The sequence below is a fragment of the Ovis aries genome, chromosome 18 (genome assembly GCF_016772045.2).
Source record: "Ovis aries strain OAR_USU_Benz2616 breed Rambouillet chromosome 18, ARS-UI_Ramb_v3.0, whole genome shotgun sequence".
NCBI classification, from domain to species: domain Eukaryota; kingdom Metazoa; phylum Chordata; class Mammalia; order Artiodactyla; family Bovidae; genus Ovis; species Ovis aries.
The window spans coordinates 39,481,931-39,502,840 of NC_056071.1; the positions used below are offsets into that span (position 1 = coordinate 39,481,931).

At 35.9% G+C, this 20,910-nt stretch overlaps 1 protein-coding gene across 18 annotated transcripts in view; it reads right to left on the reverse strand.

Annotated features, from left to right (window-relative positions):
- HECTD1 (HECT domain E3 ubiquitin protein ligase 1) overlaps window positions 1-20,910 on the reverse strand; it is a 73,899-nt gene that overhangs the window by 2,204 nt on the left and 50,785 nt on the right. For 6 of the 18 annotated variants that reach the window (XM_012098777.5, XM_012098775.5, XM_027957231.3 and 3 more), the window contains 15 exons: window positions 16,328-16,461; window positions 15,377-15,499; window positions 11,501-11,657; window positions 8,562-8,784; window positions 7,418-7,472; window positions 7,003-7,185; window positions 6,399-6,606; window positions 6,229-6,314; window positions 5,950-6,077; window positions 4,347-4,548; window positions 2,837-2,974; window positions 1,967-2,574; window positions 1,164-1,242; window positions 974-1,067; window positions 149-299 (listed from right to left, as the gene is read on the reverse strand). In XM_012098777.5, the coding sequence (XP_011954167.1) occupies window positions 149-299; window positions 974-1,067; window positions 1,164-1,242; window positions 1,967-2,574; window positions 2,837-2,974; window positions 4,347-4,548; window positions 5,950-6,077; window positions 6,229-6,314; window positions 6,399-6,606; window positions 7,003-7,185; window positions 7,418-7,472; window positions 8,562-8,784; window positions 11,501-11,657; window positions 15,377-15,499; window positions 16,328-16,461 (2,569 nt within the window). The remainder of the gene's footprint in view (window positions 1-148; window positions 300-973; window positions 1,068-1,163; window positions 1,243-1,966; window positions 2,575-2,836; window positions 2,975-4,346; window positions 4,549-5,949; window positions 6,078-6,228; window positions 6,315-6,398; window positions 6,607-7,002; window positions 7,186-7,417; window positions 7,473-8,561; window positions 8,785-11,500; window positions 11,658-15,376; window positions 15,500-16,327; window positions 16,462-20,910) is intronic. The other 12 variants (XM_060401747.1, XM_060401742.1, XM_012098776.5 and 9 more) reach the window with 3 other exon arrangements.

Sequence of the window (20,910 nt, forward strand, 5' to 3'; positions counted from 1 at the left end):
AACTCAGGCTTATCCATGAATATGCATCTTGATAATGGTGAGACTTAATTGCTATCTCATTTTATGCATATAATTCACTGAGTCATTTAGAGAACCTGCCATTCTAAGATAAACAATATGTCTATCTTAGAAAATAACCAACACATACCTGTCACGTGTATAACCCAACTTAGGTTCAGTATAATTAATAATATCCTCTGCTGCCCAGGATGGCGACTGATTTCCACAAAGAATCATTTGGACCTCTTCATGGCTGAAGGAACTTAATTTCTCCATTGGAAAAACTTTATTAAACCCATCTACATTTTACACACAGCAAAAAAAAAACACAACTGAGTTTCCAAGTTACAGTTTCAAAATCACCAATTTCAAATCAAAATACTCAACTAAATGGACAGAAGACAAATATAAATATTTGAAAAAGCAAAAAATTAAAGTAGCTTGAAATAAAAACTGTGCTAGGGTTTTAAGCACAGAAATCTTTGCTTAGTATCACAGATGTATATATAGAGAGACTATTCAGACACTATGGTCAGTAGCCAAATTCTGATAATTTCCCAACCAATTCTTTATGTCATACAAGCCAGCCGAAGCAAAGTTCTCATTTTTAAAACTAGTAAGTGATAAACAGTTCAATATATTTTGCCTCACTCTTTACCTTAAGACTATAGGTTCTAATATAGTTTAATTCATCCTGATCATGTATGCAACCTTACATCCACTTACAAATGAAAAAATAGAAGCCAAAGTAGGTCCCTCATTACTGAGGAAGAGCAGCTTAGGGTATGCTACAGCTTGAAAATGTTTCACTCTGTTCTGGGTACCCTATAGGACCTAACTGTTGGGAAGACCAAACACTAGAGGACAAATCTAGAGATCACTAGCATAGTCTAATTTCTGAGCACAGCAGTACCTTAACTTCCGTGTCTCAAAGTAAAAGGAGAGGGATTAAGCTAAAGACCCTAGAAGTTACCTCTGAAGGCTTCCATCTGTTTCTGAATACCCGTATGCATGCAAAAGTCAAACATCAAATCCACATATTCTTCCGCATTATCCATTGTTATCATCTGCAAAGGAAAATTTGTCATGGTCATTGTTAATATCTAGGAATATTTTAAGAGGATTTTTCTGAATTTACAAACATTTTAAAAGCAAATTTGTACCTCGTCTTCACCACTTGGCTTGAGATCCACAGCTGTAAAACCATATATTCTTGAGGAAGGGCAAAACTGGAAATTTAAACTGGGAGGGCAGAAAAAAAGAATTAGATTAACGTTCAACTAACACTGGTGTTTAGTTTTAAAACACTGCTGCCAAAACCATGAACCCTTCCCTACACTCAACAATAACAAAATCACTCTACCAGATAGATGTTAAATATGGGGCCTTTTAAAATGCAAACCCCTGTGCAGGAAAACTATCTGGACAACTGTTACCAAACCTGGTTTTGCAGAGGTCGCATGAAACATCACCTTTCATGTTTCCATGTTTCACTTCCTCCTTATGGCACAAAATTAATGAACTAAAGATTTCTGCAATGAATTATGGCAGCAACATGTTTCTAAGATTTTTTTACAAAAACAGAACCTGTTGCTTTATGCAAGTTACTAATGCTCTGTTGTTATTCACACCTCAAATCAAACCTTGAATATATTAAACATAACTTCTCAATATTATCAAAAGAAGGAAGGAAAAAAGGAAAGCAAAGCCTTACAATCAATCCAAAGTCACGGTTAAACTTAACAAGGATGTAATAATTACGTGGATACAAATTAATAGAATTTTATGAAAAATCTGCAGTATCCTAGTTAGTTAATGCAACCACTGGGGACCAGGCTTATTGCAAATTACTGAAGACAAAGGAACAAAAGCTTTAGACCTTACTCATCAATGAGGCTGAAGCATGTATATACATATATATAAAAGTATATATAAGTGAATTAATATATATATATGTAAAGCTTACCCTAAATCCTCTATGCTAAGTGGAGGCCCAGAACCTGATGGATTCTTCAGCACTAGTTCTTGTAATTTTGTGTTCTTCTCATCTTCAGAAAGACCTTTGTTGCTTAAAATCTGACGCCTCTTGATGGCAAGGTCTTTAATTTCTTTTAAAAATCTGGCTCTGTGTGGGTTTACTAGTTCAAAGTCTTCCCAAGTTAAAATTCCATTAAACCAAGCTGGCGGTTTTGGTTTGGGGGGATCTAGAATGAATTCTGATTTTGAATCCTCCTCAAAACTTCCTACTGAGAGTGAGTCATGCCCTTCTTCTGTAGAGGCTTCAGACTGACTTTCAGTGCAGTGTAGGTCTCTGTCACCTCGTGACTCATAAATCAGTTTGCTCATATTACTTTTAATGTCCCCCATACACATAAGTTTAAAGAAAGGTTTGGAAATAGGTAAGTCCACAAGTCTGTTGTCTTGAATGCATTTGGCCAAGAAAATTCCAAGGAAATGAAAGAGTTTTGTGATCCTTTCAAGCTCATCACTGTCTTGTGGAAATGGAGCTGTAAACAGTCCACATGATCTCTGCACATAGTATCCGGGAGGTTTCAATCCACCTCCAAGATCGACCTGATATTTTTAGGAGGAGAAATGCAAATAAAATCAAAAGACCCATAAACATTAAACATCTTACCTGTGCTATATAGCATCTATAAACACACTTTATTAAATATGTTTTGTTGACTAAATTTTATCTTTTAATAATATCAAGATTATTCAATAATAAAAGCAGAGTCAGAAAACCTGACTTATGTTCTGGAAGCATATCCAATTTTTAACTTTCTAAAAGCTGAATCGCAAATCAAATCATGAAATAGGAAATAAATCTTACATGACGAGATTCATCATCTGGAAAGTTGTCATCACAAAGCCAAGCTCCCAAGTCAGTTCTCTGGAATTCTGCTGCTACCAGAGCATAGAACTCTAACGTGGGCCCCAAACCAGTTCCTTCTTCTCCTAAAAATTCAACCTAAACATGAACACATAAATTATGAGGGAAAGTAAGCTTAAAAAAAATCATTTCTGTAATGATCCCATTCTTGCCAAAACCCAGTCCTACTGTGATACATGTTTTTTTTAAATAGCAGTGGTATAATATAAGCTACACAACAGTTTCTATTTTAGTTTTTCTAAAGAGAAACTTGATTTGTTGTACACTATTCCATATTCAAACACTGTGGTTAGCACTGTTCATACATCAATTTACTTCTCACAACAAACCTACAAAATAAACTATCATCTCCTTTTCACATCAAAGCAAACCAAATTTTAGATAAAGAGGTTATATCATTTGCTTGAGGAGATGATGATATACAGATCTGTGTGTGTGTGTGTGTGTCTATGTGACACTAAAACTAAACTCCTTCACTTATTTCTGACTTCTAGCAATCACTTTAAGGATTTTTATACATAGTCCATGTATTCTAGAAATCTGAGGCAGCTTATAAAAATATACAGTACATGGTAAAATAATAATTAAGAATTATCTACATTAGAGGAATATATGGGTAAAAGAACAGATGAAGGCACAGAAACTTCTTCTTTCTTCTTTTTGACTGATCCGCGTGGCGATTGAACCGGTGTGCCCTGCAATGGAAGTGTGGCGCCCTAACCACTGGACTGCCAGGGGATTCCCAGGCACAGAAATTTGAAAGTGAAAGCCATAAGGAGTATAAATTTTTTAGAGATGTATCTCATTTACCACAGTCTGTGATCCAAAAAATCACACATCAGGGGGCTGACATCTGTGACAGGAGAGGTATTTCTTTGTCTCTCATATATAAGGAATATAATCAACAATGCCCACAGTAACATCTCTGCAGTAAATATACTGAATTTCCTACTGCCAATTGCTATAAAATTTCTCAACACAGAAATAAAAACCCAGGCTACAACACCAAGCACAATTTAAGTTAAACAATACTACAAAACACATGTGCTCCAAAGAAAGCAGGTATCTTGTGGCACAGCATTAATTAATATAAAGGTAAAATTTGGAGTATCAGAATCCTTTGTGGAATACAATTACTTGGTTCAGGCTTTGCTAAGAAATGAGTGGTGTCCTTCAAACGGACCAAGCACTCTCCCACTTCATGAGTGAAGATATTCTCTGCTGCTCATTACGCCATGAGATCCTGACCCTGAGGGGGTGAGCTAACATCCTCTCATGAAAGATGCCCTGCCAGAGGAGAAGGCCTTTGCCCAGAAGGCAGAGGAATCCCTCTACACTTGTATCTAATGCAGTTTTTTTTTTCTTAATGAAGTTTTTATGCGGTGGAAGAATAGAGATTGACTCTCTAGTTGTCATTCCTGCACAGTAAAAGAAATTTATATAGCAGTACCTCAAGCACTGATTTCCGATCTGCGTGTATTTGCATGACATTCTCAGCCCACTCCATCAGTGATTCACCACGTGGAACTTTTACTCTTTCATGCTTGAGACGACCAACACGGAACTCTCCAGGATCATCTCGCCTCACACTACTTGTGGTCCTTGTTCTTTCCACAGTGGCCTCACGTCGGTTTTGTAGCCACACAATTGCTCTGAAATAGAAAAACATCTCTGTAGCTGTAGCCTACAGCAACAGTTGATTGTACTACTACACAAGCAACAAAATTCAAAAGATTTAAGACTTTTTAAAATAGTATTTTATCAGGTGATCAAATACAGTAATCTTTTTTTAAATTTCCTTAAACAAACTGAGAAAACACTGAGTCTGTATTCTCTCTTTTTATTTTAGCAATTAGCAGATCAAAATAAAGGTCTGTGGTCCAATCCCACACAACACATAAAAATATTGACAAACTCATAATACCTAATAACATAAACAAACATTTCCTAAATCAGAGAATATAAAAATGGTTAAGCTATCTTTATTAAATAACTGAATCCACCACTGAAACAGTATTGTGAGTTTGAAACATTTCCTTTGTAACAATGCAGAGCTAACCCATCTAGTATGAAAGAAAGACTCCTGAACTAAGAAAAACAAGATGAAAGATCTACCATATGTGCTATAACTTTTTGGGTACCCTGAGACCAATCAGCTATATACTTTGAGAATCAATTTCCTCACTTATAAAAATCAGGGAGTTCCCTGGTGGTCTAATGGTTAGCATTCAGTGTTCTTTACTGCCTACAGTGTTATGCGCACAAATGCTTGGTAAAGGATATAAAATGCTACAACAAATGTAACTTATCAGGGCAACAGGCAGATCCATTAAAATTATAACTTTTTTACATCTACTTTGAAATTACTCTGGGTATTCAATCATTCAACAAATATTTATGGAGCAACCACAGTGAGAACAGTACAATATACATACAGTACATACAGTACAACATACAATGAGGGCAGTGAACAAAACTGCCAGAAATTCCTGCCCTCATGAAATTTCATCTAATGGAGACAGAAAAACAAAAAGTAAAATTTATAGTATGTTATATGGTAGCAAGAGAAAAATAATGGCCAAAAGATAATATTTTAATGTTATATCAAAGCTATTTTCAAGCATTAAATTTAATATTCTTGGGAATTTCAGCAACAGAAAATTTATGTAAACCACTTAAATACTGTACAATAAATGCTAGCTTATGGAAGACACAGTACTTAAATCCACACTGTTCTAAGAGTGCTTAGGTACAATCAGAAACCAAAAAATGTTTAAATGTTGCCAACTCTTTTTTTTTTTAACTTGGCCATGCCACACAGCTTGAAAGATCATAGTTCCCCCCACCAGGAACTGAACCTTCACCCTTGGCAGTGAAAGTGTGGAGTCCAAACCATTGGACCATCAAGGAATTCCCAAATATTGACAACTCTTTCCAAGAAACTCTTTCCAATATATTCTCTGCATCAGTCTTGATATAAAGTACAGTTTAAGCTTATATAAAACATTAAAAAAGACATTTATTCCAAAAATATAAAAAGACACACTTCCTACCTTGATGCACCAAACGCTGTACATGTGAAATAAAGCTGTCTAGTTTCAAACGGTATTAGAAAAGGACACTTGCTGGTTAACTGTTCACACCAGTCTGGCAGAGCTCCACTTGCCAATGCCAACGGTTCCTGCAAATTAACAAATAACAAAGTCCTATTATTAACAAAGACAAAGGGAGTCGATTCTTAACAGGAGAAATGGTGGGAGGAAGAAAAAGAAGGAGAGGTAATACTTTGAAAGTCCAACAGATTCAAGAGTTCAACTATCTGGTTTTATTACCTCAATTTGCTGCAAAATTTTTGTTGTGATTTTTTTGCTAGTGAATTCATCTGGTGGAAAAGTAAACTGAGGCTGCTCATCACCTTCTGTAAAAGTAATAGAATTAATAAAAATATAAACTGACTTATTTGTTTAAATGCCACAGAAATGAAACAAGGATTTTTACAGACCTTCCTGGGATATTCTTGAGTAAGGGTCACTTGCAACTATATACAGAATACGCAGGAGCTGAAGGACGTCTTCCACACCACATGAATTCTGCCCATTGCCTGCTTTGGCCTGAGGTTGTTCTTTTGTCAAATTAAGAATATCACTACTTTGAAGAGTAGAAATGGCCCCCTGGTTTAACCCAGACTTTGTTCCATGCTCACAAAAATCCTATAGAAACAGGAAAACCAGCCATTAATCATTTTCAAGAAAAACAATATATCATCCTATTAGTATTAATGGGAAAAAGCTCGAATTCTTAAAAAAAAAAACAACAAACTGCGTTCTTTTAAAATAAAAACAGTATCACCCAAGTCAAGGCTTAACGTATTCTAAACCAATAAAATTCTCAAAATATAACTACTGAAAGCCACAGTTAAAACTATGTATTTAGATCCAATGCCACAAACCAAATTTGAAATTTTAGCATTGGCATATTAACAATGTTAATTCAACCTCATTTTTTAGTATGTCCCAAAGAACTGCTCTTCTGTAAGAATACTTAAAAAGCTGCAAACAAAGCAAAGCCATTCCCAATCAAAACAGTGTCTTGATGCCAATATATACCTTATATGCAGCTATGAGCTGAGAACAATTTCTGTTTTTCCTAATACTTTTATTAGTGCCAGTTAATTTCCAGTGGCGCAGGAAAGCGGCGTCTGCATTCTTCTGCAGGTAGGTTATCAAGTCATTCTTTGGTAATTCATCAGTGCCAAGGTACTGTTCCACATGCTCTATAGACCAACAACCCTACAATAGGAAAAACCAAATGTTGGCCTTTCCTGATTATAAAGTCTATGCTATTTCACATGCATTTCATAAGGTGGCTTCAAGATCATGCATTTAAGCTAATCTGAAGAATCCCATGTTGCTGATTTCTCCCTCAACTGTTCAACTGAAACACAGTGTTAGTTTTTCTTTGCTTTGCTTTTTCTTTTACTAAGTAGCCAAGAATAAAGATTCATTTCCTAAAAATACTTACCATTTTTCCATTTTCCTTTTCTTTGTCAGAATCCTTCATTTCTCTGTACATAATTCTAAACATGAAGATATTATTCAAGTTAATTCATAAATCAAATGATCTGGGTTACTTCCAATAAGGTTTCAATTCTTTAAAAACATATGATGAGGTCACTATATGCTTAAACACTGAACTCGGAGAATTTATTAAGAAAAAGTATTAATCTGTTAAACTGGGCAAAGTAGCAGAAATCATATTCCTGAAAAAGTTGTGGCTTATAAATTTAGCATTATTAAGAAGAAAACATATATCAAACCTGGAACTTTTAAAGAAATGAATATGCTACACCTTATATTATAGCTTTCACATACTGTTATAAAAATGAGACGTGTTTTTATCTAGATGGATAAGAATAAGAAGGACCAAGAGCCCTTATGTTCATGTAAGGCAGTTGAGATCAAATTGTCAACTTTAATTATTCCAATTAAAACTGAAGGAAGAGTATGCCATGATGACCTTCTGTTGTCTCAAAAAGACCTACTTTATTAAACATTATATAAGATTATCAATGATGTTAACAGAACATCAGATATAGAAACTAAGAAAAATAAAGTCATGCAGGATGACTATAACAGTTATAATATTAAATTATATAAATTTATATTACTACATAATAAATCTTATGATAGGTAATACTTACTGAGCACCCTCTACATCCCAGATAGTACTGAATCTACTTTATATATATTAATTTACGGATTCCTCACAACTACTCTCATTTTACAGATTAGAAAACATAGTACTAAAATGCTATATAAATTTTGCCCAAGGTCATTGGCAATTATTTGTTGAACAGATAAATGAATGAACAAAGAGAGGTATGCTTAACTAAGAGACCCCAAACAAATACAGAAAATATTTACTATTTCATATACAATCCCAGTCAAAGAGTTCAACAATCACTACATGAGGAATTAGTCTAAAGCTCCTTCCAGTTATAAGCTTTAACCTTTATATATCAGGAGTCAGAAATGTTCTTATCTATTCCTATAAACTGAGAGAAGTTAATCTTTTCTGTTCTTATAATACAAAAAATAGAAAATACAATACTTGGCTTGTATACTATGAAAATATCTACTTAAAATATTAAATTAAAACTTCTTACGTGTATGTTGGCTCCCAGATACGCCTAAGTTTATCTGATTTCACATTGCCATTACATGACAACTGAAGCAATTTCTGTACATAGTAAAAGATGGTTGATCTGAAATTAGTGAGTGGTAATTCAACTTCACGAGTTGTTCCAAGACCTGTTACTTTTAAAGTGAGGGCTAATCGAGGTGATGGAGTACATTCAACTTCTTCCAAAAGCTCTGAATGAGGAGTTCCTAAAAATACAGAAGATGTGAAAAACATTAAAACAAGCAGTCCAGAAAGAGTACTGTGCCATCAGGAGACAGGTCACATGAAATCTAAGCTCTTCTGACATAAATAATTTAAAGAGATCAGCTACTTAAGATTCTCTTGGTGTCAACTTTTTTTGTAAATGAGAAGAATATACCTATGTTACTTAAAGGGTTCTAGGGTAGAATTTATGCATATGATATGAATCTCTTGTTTTTATTACGATATACATGACAACTATGAGTATTTCAGAAAATTTTATTTTTATAAATGAGAAAACTCTGAAATTATTAATATCTTACATCCAGAGAAAATCACATACTCAGTTAAAGACCTGTCAACTTTTTATGTATACTGAATGAATGTGTTATGAAGTACATACACACAAAGACAATTAGGTTCCTAAGTATTTAGTGATGTACTCTCTTTTTAAATCTCAGGAATCTTTTCCTCATAGCATGATACAGTGTTATAAGGTATTATTTTATTCACCACATGACATTCCATTGTACTTTAACTAAAACAATTCCATTCTCAAAACATAATGAAGGTCATTTCCAAGTTTTAAAAAATACTTCTGTAATCATCTGTGTATACAGTGAATACTTGTATGATACCAATTTGCAGCAGTAAAAATATGAAATACAGTGTTAAAGAGCTCTGTTGAAAATTTGTACGTATTCATACTCCCTAGAATAGATTTTCCTATTTGAGACATCTTTATTCATACTCTTTCTCACCATTATACTACATCATATACCACATATTATACTATAAAGTGTACTTTCACATTTAACTTAAGTATCTTTCTATCAAGTAAAAAGTACATTCCACACTAACATTTAAGTTTTCTTGAAGGATAATATATTGATTGCAATAGCTGACATTTACTGAGACACACATCAGGTACCATGCTAGGCACTTTCTATATTTTACCTCATTTAATCCTTTTAACTACATGGTCAAACAAGGACTACTATTTTCCCCATATAAGAGATGAGGAAAGTCAGGCTTGCACAGGGTAGGGATTTGCCCAGTTTATTAGTTTCCTATTGCTGCTGTAACAAATGACCACAAACTGAGTGGTTTAAAAGAACACAAATGTATTATCTTATAATTCTAGAGGTAAGAAATCTAAAATGGGCTGGCAAGACTTTGTTTCTTTTGGAGGCTCCAGGGAAGAATCCATTTCCTTGCTTTTTCTAGCATCCAGAAGCTTCCCATTTTCCTTGGCTCATGGCCCCTCAATAGTATGATTGCAGCTTTCTGACTTTGACCCTCCTGTAGCTCTCTTATGAGGACACTTGTGATTACACTGGGCTCATCCGAAAATCAGGATAATTTCACCATCTCAAGATTCTTAATCACATCTCCAAAGTCTTTTCTCATGTTAAGGTGACATATTCACAGACTCTAGGGGTTAGGACCTACACAGCTTTCAGGGTGGAGGCGGGAGGGCAGTGGAGTGCATGGGGCCATTAGTGTGCCTACCACATCCAAACTAGAGTTGTAAGAGATGGAGCTACCACTCAGGCTGACTGACTCCAGAGGCCAAAACTAAAACCACTACATAGCTTTCCAAAGAAAAGCTGAATGGGAGTAATGTTTAACAATTTAATCTAGTAGAAAAAAGAATACAAAGTATCTACCTTTAAATGAGGCCTTCCTTTAAAATTTATACAACTATAAAACAGTGTATTTTCAAAATACTCAAATTTAAAAGTCAAGACATGGAGGCAGCCTAAATGTCTAACAACAGATGAATGGATAAAGAAGAGGTGCTGTGTATATACACACACACAATGAACTAGACATACATAAAAATTATTAATCAACACTCATCAATTATTACTATTTAATTATATTTATAAAATAATTAATAAATATTTTGATTTATTATCAATTAAAAAGAAATAACACCATTTATAGCAACATGGATGAACCTAGATATGAACATACTAGTAAAGTATGTTAGAGACAAATAAGTGAAATAAGTCAGAGAAAGACAAATACCATATGATATCACTTAAATGTGTAACCTAAAATACGATACAAATGAACTTATTTATGAAAGCGAAACCGATTCACAGATACAGAAAAACTTTTAATTATCAAATGGGAAAGGCAGTGGGGGAGGGATAAATTAGGAGACTGGGATTAGCAGATATAAACTACTATATATAAGATAAACAAATGCCTACTGCATAGCACAGGGAACTATATTCAATATCCTGTAATTAGCCATAATGCAAAAACTATGAAAAAGAGTACATATATGTATAACTGAATCACTTTCCTATACAACAGAAAATAACACAGCATTGTAAAGCAACTATACTTCAATAAAAAATAAAATATATTCAATGCTATTTGGTGCTCCAAATGGGAAGGAAATCCAAAAAAGAGAGGATATATGTATGTGTGTAGCTGATTCACTTTGCTGTACAGCAGAAACTAACACAACACTGAAAAGCAATTATACTCCAATAAAAATTGAAAAAATAAAATACTGTATTTTGTTCCTTCTTAAAAAAAAAAAGTTGTATTTTTTAAGGATTTGTGGCTGATATATAGTTTTTCCTGAAACCTGTTATTTATAATCTGCATATACAAGTAGTATCTTACTTTTTAAACTATAGTACTTACTACTTAATCTAGAATCTATTAAAATTAAATCACAAAAGATAAAAGATCTTATACCTGGGGGTGGAATTTCTAGATCAGTTGTCTGCTGGACATTAGTTCGACCAGGTCTAGGATCAAAAGCAGGAACCAAAGCTGAAAACTGCCGCTTGAGCACGTAATCATCGTCCCATGTTCTCCGGCGGCCCCCCTTAGTTTCGTACTCTTCCTCTTCCTATTGAGGTAAAATTCCACGTACAGATAAACATAAAACTCTTCATAATTGCAACAATGGTATGCTATCTATAAAATAAGGTATATGTTGAGTACTTCTCTCTATAGGTATTTTATATTCTTATTCAGCCATATTTCTTAAGCACAAAATGAGCCAACACAAACATGTATAGATATAGATATATACACATTTCTTAATGATTTATCAAAAGTAAGTAGGTTTTGGAGAAACTGTTTATAAACAGTGGTTTTATGAATTGTGTTTAACAGCTTCTTCTTTAAAGTTGTCAAAAATATTGGTAAAGACAAATGAAATTGTAAGAAGGCTTGTGCTTTTGTAAATCAGACCTTATTAACACTTTTTTAAAGTACACATGAATATTTTCTTAAAAAAAAAAAAAAAGCACCTTTACTGGTGGTTGCACAAATTTACATATGTGATAAAATGATAAAGAACCATACACACACACTGGGTCAACTTCCTGGTTCTGATACTGTAATTATGTAAGATGTAACCACTGGAAGAAACTGGGCAAAAGGCACACAAGACTTTTCAGTCTCTGCAACTCATTGTGAACATATAATTATTTTTAAATGCGCTTTTAAAAAAAGTGTAAACTGAATTACATACAAAACACATACAGTGCTTGAAGCTGATTTAAATTACTCTGGGGCAAATAGCTCAAACAAGTTCAACAAAGTGTTGATTTGTCAAATGATGACTTCTTGGAGATTCACTGCAATATTTCTTTCTACTTCTAGCATGTTTAAAAAATTCCATAATAAAAGGGTTTTTAAGGAACATTTTTCTCCTTCGCTTTTATTAATTTTATCAACAAAACTTCAATGAATTATAAATATTATACATGTCTAATGTAATAATTTTTAAACAATAATTATGTAAATACTTAAATGTACACATTTAGCCCCCTCGTAACACTTAATTGAGATGAACCTTTACAGCAGATCAAACTGACGTTTGATAGGTCTGAAACCAGTTTTTTCTGGGATCTAAAACTTCTACGTGTGATCTTTAGTAATCATTTCGTCTGAAAACTGGGACTAATAATAACTTAAAAGGGTTGTTGAAAGCACTGAATTAGTTAATATACATAAGCAGTATCTAGCACATAATTAAAGATAAATAAATGTTAGCTAATAGGCTAATACTTCTATTACTCTACTGTGTAAACTACAAATCTCAGAAAATAGCTATTAACCATGCTGTAAAGAGCAATATTGCATAGGAACCTGGAATGTTAGGTTCATGAATCAAGGCAAATTGGAAGTGATCAAACAGGAGATGGCAAGAGTGAACGTCAACATTTTAGGAATCAGCGAACAAAAATGGACTGGAATGGGTGAATTTAATGCAGACGACCATTATATCTAATACTGTGGGCAAGAATCCCTTAGAAGATATGGAATAGCTATCACAGTCAACAAAAGACTCCAAAATGCAGTACTTGGATGCAGTCTTAAAAATGACAGAATGATCTTGGTTTGTTTCCAAGGCAAACCATTCAATATCACAGTAATCCAAGTCTATGCCCTAACCAGTAATGCTGAAGAAGCTGAACAGTTCTGTGAAGACCTACAAGACCTTCCAGAATTAACACCCCAAAAAGATGTCCTTTTCATTATAGGGGACTGGATTGCTAAAGTAGAAAGTCAAGAAACACCTGGAGCAACAGGCAAATTGGGCCTTGGAGTACAGAATGAAGCAGGGCAAAGGCTAAAAGAATGGGAAAGACAAGAGATCTCTTCAAGAAAATTAGAGATATCAGGGAACATTTCATGCAAAGATGGGTTCAATAAAGGACAGAAATGGTATGGACCTAACAGAAGCAGAAGATATTAAGAAGAGGTGGCAAGAATACACAGAAGAACTATACAAAAAAGATCTTCATGACTCAGATAATCAAGATGGTGCGATCACTCACCTAGAGCCAGACATCCTGGAATGTGAAGTCAAGTGGGCCTTAGGAGGAATCACTACAAACAAAGCTAGTGGAGGTGATGGAATTCCAGTTGAGCTATTTTATCATCTTAAAAGATGATGCTGTGGAAGTGCTGCACTCAATATGCCAGCAAATTTGGAAAACTCAGCAGTGGCCACAGGACTAGAAAAGGTTAGTTTTCATTCCAACCCCAAAGAAAGGCAATGTGAAAGAATGCTCAAACTACCACACAGTTGCACTCATCTTACACGCTAGCAAAGTAATGCTCAATATTCTCCAAGCCAGGTTTCAATGATACATGAACCATGAACTTCCAGATGTTCAAGCTGGTTTTAGAAAAGGCATAGGAACCAGAGATCAAATTGCCAACATCTGCTGGATCATCGAAAAAGCAGGAGAATTCCAGAAAAACATCTATTTCTGCTTTATTGACTACGCCAAAGCCTTTGACTGTGTGGATCACAATAAACTGTGGAAAATTCTTCAATAGATGGGAACACCAGACCACGTGACCTGCCTCTTGAGAAACCTATATGCAGGTCAGGAAGCAACAGTTAGAACTGGAGATGGAACAACAGACTGGTTCCAAATAGGAAAAGGAGTATGTCAAGGCTGTATATTTTCATCCTGCTTATTTAACTTATATGCAGAGTACATCATGAGAACTCTGGGCTGGATGAACCACAGGCTGGAATCAAGATTGCTGGGAAAAATATCAGTAACCTCAGATATGCAGATGACCCCATCCTTATGGTAAAAAGTGAAGAACCGAAGAGCCTCTTGATGAAACTGAAAGAGGAGAGTGAAAGAATTGGCTTAAAGCTCAACATTCAGAAAACTAAGATCATGGCGTCCGGTCCCATCACTTCATGGCAAAGAGATGAAGAAATAGTGGAAACAGTGTCAGACTTTATTTTGGGGGGCTCCAAAAATGACTGCAGATGGTGACCGCAGCCATGAAATTAAAAGACGCTTACTCCTTGGAAGGAAAGTTATCACCATCTAGACGGCATATTAAAAAGCAGAGACATTACTGTGCCAACAAAGGTCTGTGTAGTCAAGGCTATGGTTTTTCCAGTAGTCAGGATGTGAGAGTTGGACTATAAAGAAAGCTGAGCGCCAAATAATTGATGGTTTTGAACTGCGGTGTTGGAGAAGACTCTTGAGAGTCCCTCGGACTGCAAGGAGATCCAACCAGTCCATCCTAAAGGAGATCAGTCCTGAGTATTCATTGGAAGGACTGACGCTGAAGCTGAAATTCCAATATGTTGGCCACCTGATACAAAGAGCTGACTCATCTGAAAAGACCCTGATGCTGGGAAAGATTGAAGGCAAGAGAAGAAGGGGACGACAGAGGATGAGATGGTTGGATGGCATCACCAAGTCAATGAGTTTGAGTAAACTCCAGGAGTTGTTGATGGACAGGGAGGCCTGGCGTGCTACAGTCCATGAGGTTGCAAAGAGTCAGACACGACTGAGTGACTGAACTGAATTGAACTGATTTTAATATATGCTTACTACCAGAAAAGGCCAAGGCGGGTGTTTCAAGTAAGAAAACCGTGTCTGGATTACGGGAGAGCCATCATGGACTCTACCTGGTTTATGGAACCCATCTAGTTGGGCAAGTATCCTTCTGTTAACTCTGGTTGCTTCCTGCCCTCATCCTGCCCCCTCTGTAGATTTTCCTAGACATTTCAGTCAGTGCTTTACTGTGTAAGGAAAAAACTCCACTGTAGGAAGGCAGACATGAAGATATTACCTGCTCCCCAATAGGTCGGCTCCCCGCTCCAGCTGGGACCTGTGGTAGCTGTGAGGTGACAGCATGGTGTGTTACATCAGAGCGTGAGCCAGCTCGGCGCTGCAGGGATGGACGTCTCAGAATCTGATACAGAAAATGGAAAGAGACATGTCTAATTACGTGACTCATATATATCCCTCTTCGGCCTTGACCCGAACTATTTATCCATGTTATCAAAACTGTCATTAGACAACTTCATTAGCCATTTATAGAAAAGTTTTAAAGTCATCATACATCATATACTAACATTCAGAAGAAACGTGCCCATGCGCTATATATTTTCCAAGAAAAGTATACAAAAGCATTTCTTGGAAGTTCTCCACCCCACTAAAACCCAATTTAGGAAAAAATGCTTTAATCATCTAACATTTTATAACAGGAAATTAAAATTATACATGAAGTTAAAAGGCATTTTCAAGAAGTTCAATTTTAAGACAATCATAGTTAACACTAGGGGTTCTGGATCATACTGCCTAAGCTTGGGTTCTCCTTTCCTACTTAACTCTGATTAATTAGAGCAAATTATGTTTTCTATGTCTCTATCTCACAGGTCTGTGTAAAGACTCATGAGATAATATAGATACTGTCTGCAAAACAGTACATAGCAGAAAATTCTAAGTACAGCTTTTTTTTTTTGTCTATGCCACATGGCATGTAGGATCTTAGTTCTCCAACCAGAGATCAAACCTGGGTCCCTTATCTTAACCGCTGAATTGCCAGGGGAAGTCCTGAAAATTGTATTATTTAGGATTACTGCAGTTCTTCACATTTTTAAACCTGTAAAAACATCAGCACAGCTTTCACACTGGTGCTCTATTTTCTTGCTTCAAAGTTTAACTAAAATGTTGCTTTTCTCTTCTTCAATTATCAACATCCTATCTTAGTTAAGAAAATGGGGGACTCTCTCTCTACCATAACCTCCTCGTATTCTTGGTCCTCCTGATTGTCATCTTCATTTTCATCATCTTCCTCGTCTGGCTCTGGCAAGTCCTCATCGTCATCTAGCTCAGCTAACAGAGTGCTGGCACGGCAGCTATCAAGGAAATCTAGAAAACAAAACCAACAATCTTCCTCTTAACACAAGTAACAAAGCATACCAGAGAACCTCTGTGACTCTGTTTTATAATACACAGGTAAAATTCAAAAGTTCAGGTATAAAGGCCGCATTTAGTGATGCCACTCTTCCACCACCACACACAAGGGTGAGTAACAGCAGTAAATAGTCCCAAGCATGGCAGAAAACACCGTGGGATAAAGGATGGAATAAACTAAATCTGTATTCACTAAATCTTTCTTTAAAAAGGTCAACAATATGGGGTATTTTAAATATATAAAAGCAGCCCTATCACATTCTCTGTATAAATCAGTGGAAACACAATGGTGGAAAGAGAACACTTTGGAATCATTAGCTGTCTCAACACGCATCTGTTTGAGTGCCTACTATGTGCCAAGATTGCATTAGGCACTAGGTATAGACTGTGAAAAAAGCTGAGTGCCGAAGAATTGATGCTTTTGAACTGTAGTGTTGGAGAAGACTCTTGAGAGTCCCTTAGACTGCAAGGAGATCCAACCAGTCAATCCTAAAGGAGATCAGTCCTGGGTGTTCATTGGAGGGACTGATGCTGAAGCTGCAACTCCAGTATTTTGGCCACCTCATGGGAAGAGGTGACTCACTGGAAAAGACCCTGATGCTGGGAGGGATTGGGAGCAGGAGGAGAAGGAGACAACAGAGGATGAGATGGCTGGATGGCATCACCGACTCGATGGACATGAGTCTGAACGAACTCCAGGAGTCGGTGATGGACAGGGAGGCCTGGCGTGCTGTGATTCATGGGGTCGCAAAGAGTTGGACACGACTGAGCGACTGAACTAAACTGAACTGATACATCGCTGTAAACAAGACAGACATGGTATGAGCCCCCATAGAGCTTACAGGGGAGACAGACATTTAAAAAGTAAACAAATGAATACATACACTGTGAAAGGGAAAATAACAGAATTTAAGTTGATCAGAGAGAACTGAATTTATCTATGTGACTGGAGAGACTGCTTAATGATAATGAGTACTTAAAGATAATGCCTATTTTATGGAATGATGTAGGTACAGCTTTATATATCATCCAAATTATCTAGCACATAAAAAATAAACTTTAATCCCTTTTGTCTCCCTCCTTGTTAGGCTCTCTCCCCTCCATCCTTCAGTGAAGATTAGGTCAAATTTACACTGCCCTACATAATGAACATGTTGAGAAGCTGTTCTCCACAGGAACAGAAAATAAAAAGAGGAATAATGGGACTAAAACAGGAGTTTTTTATTGGATCTGGAATTAAAAAAAAAAATTCTATGGATAAGAAGGCAGTATATACATTACAAAAGAATATCCAAAAAACAATTTATTATTATTTAGTAGGAACTTGCATTTACAGGTTTCTGAACCAAATACAATTTTTTATGTCTAATAATTATACAAGACTAAAAATTCAATGCCTTTTACTATGACTTGCCATTGCTTATAAGACACATACTGATTTCAGAATATTCACAGCTAAATTGGCAACATTTTTTCCTTAATGACATAAAATAATCTTATAATTTACAACATCTTAAATTTGATGAAATATATTACCCCTAACCCTTTGGCTCAGCAGTAAAAGAACCCGCCTGCAATGCAGGAGACACGGGTTCAACTCTTGGGTCAGAAAGATCCCTTGGGGAAGGAACTGGCACCCAACTCTAGTATTCTAGGCTAGGAGTTCCCATGAACAGAGGAGCTTGGCAGACTATGGTCCATGGAGGTGGCGCAAGAGTCAGACACAACTCAGTGACTAAACAACAAACATGTCAAGTGCCATCCTGCATTTCAGGTAATGGTCCTCATGAATATGAGGTGGCAGGTACACAAAATAAACTCCACTTTTAGGTTTATTTCTTAAAGGAAAAGATATGTACGTATATAAATTCCAGTTTTCATCTGTTAGAGTTCACTGAAGTCAGTGGTTTTACTCATCTTCCCTTTTTCATCTTAGTATATTATATAAGGCTTCCCTGGTGGCTCAGATGGTAAAGAATCTGCCTGCAATGTAGGAGACATGAGTTTGATCCCTGGGTTGGGATGATCCCCTGAAGAAGGGAATGGCTACCGACTCCAGTATTCTTGTCTAGAGAATGTCATGGACAGAGGAGCCTGGTGGGCTACAGTCCATAGCGTTGCAAAGAGGTGAACACAACTAAGCGACTAACATTTTCACTTCACAAGGATAATATATATATTTTAAAAAGCACACATTTGATTATATCACACAACCAAATCATGTCCCTCAAAACATAACACAGTGAACATTTGCATATATAGAAATTATTTTATAATGCAGATGTGACTCTGATCCTTCATACAACAGCACTGTCGAAGAGTCCTCCAGTTTTAGAAATGCAGAAAAGGAGATTTTAATCACCAAAGAATAATTTTTAAAAGGCAGTCAGTAGCCCTGACTCCTCAATATTCTTTCCCATTAATACACCTACAACTTTCTTAACCTTCACATGATTTATTAACAGAACTAAAGCTTAAAGTTAACATAGTAATAGGGAGAAGCAGAAGGCCTCCATGAGGAAAACCAAAGTAGAAATGCTTATTTGGTGAATTTACGATACTTTGGTGTAACTATCATCATCATTTTGCTACATACTTATTTAACATATAAAGTAGAAACAGAAACATAATGCTTTTCCTAAAATCATAGATCATCAGATCCAGTTGGTAGCTTGGAATACGAGAGACCACATTCTTGAAAAAATGAAAACATATTAAAATGATGCACACACAAGATAGTACTTAAAATATATCTTCATATAAACTTTTTATATTTGAAATTAACAAAAGTAATTTTGAAAAAAGAACAGGTGATCAAGGATTGTGATAAAGGGTATTCTGAAACAATAATGACTGGAGTACAACCTTTTTGGAAGGAAATTCAACAACTACTCCTTTAGGAATTTACCCTAAGAAAGATACACAAAAATATAAAGGTTGCTCACTCATAACAATGCTGACGGTAATGAAAAACTGTAACTTAAATATCAATCAATATTAAATAACGATCATACAGTCAAACAGAGGAATATCTGGCAGCCACTCTATGTTGTAGAAACTCACTGAACTATATTAAAACATTTTTACAGTGTACTCAGTGAAAAGAGCTGTCCAGAAAGGACAGACTGAATTCGTTTTTTCTTTAAGAACAGATACATCAAATGATATGTATCAAATGACAACAATGGTAGGGACTAGATGATTTTTACTTGCTTCAATATTTCCCTTCTATAAAAATTTTTACTGTTCTAATATGATTAGAAACATTTTAATTTAATCACTGACTACATACCACAGTTACATTCAATAATGTAACTATAAAAACCTTCTAAGCAAGAACTAATTCATCTGAATATTTCAAATGTTACCTAAAAAAAGAATAATTTCCAGAAGACTTTGATAACTGTTGTGATACGGTGGTTTATAATAAGGGAAATCTGGTCATCTCTGTTCTATATACTGAGTTTTCTTAAACTCTTGCTATTTCCTGAGATAAGAGCAATAGAGGTGTCATTTGTTATTTATAACTGGAGTTGTTTTAATGAGGAGACTTTCAGAAAGCCCTGAGGTAATCTAAGGATGGGGCTGGTTGTTAGTGGAACCAACCACAATCAGAACTAGAACTTTCATCTCGCCCCTTAGACCTCTGGGGAGAGGAGCTGGAGACTCGTGGCCATACCGCCAATGGCCAGTAATTTAATCATTGGTGCCTAAATCATGAAGTCTCCAAAAAATAAAAGCCCTGAAAGGCTGGGGGTTCAGAAAGCCTCCAGGTTGGTAGACATGAACAAAATGACAGGCCAGGATGGCTCCTACACTCTAAGGGGATGGAAGGTCCTGTGCTTGGGACCTCCCGGACTTTACCCTGTGCATCTCTTCCATCTGCCTGTTCCTGAGTTATATATTCTTCTCCTCTTCTTTTCTTGGCTGGATCAAGCATCTTATGGGATCTTGTTCTCAATCAATGGATCAAACCCTGGCCTCCTGGCAGTGGTAGCATAGAGTCCTAACCACTGGACTACCAGAGTATCCCCTATATATCCTTTTTATAAAAAATTAGTAACCCAGTACATAAATGTTTTCCTGAGCCCTGTGAGCCACTCCAGCAAATTAATCTAACCCAAAGAGGGGGTTGTGGAAACTTCCAGTTTATAGCCAGACAGTGACTAAAGGGGCAAAGGTGAGGGGTGGGCAGTGTTGGAGGTCTGAGACTTTAATCTGTGGGATCTGATACTATCTCCAGGTAGGCAGGTAGTGTCAGAATTGTGGGAAAACTTTACACACACTTGGTGGTCAGAGGTGCAGAAGTGAAGTTGTCTGTGAGCAGGGTACTGTAAGTAGACGAGACACACAGGAGTATTTTTCCTCTTATATTACAATGTACAAAGAATTATCAATTTACAA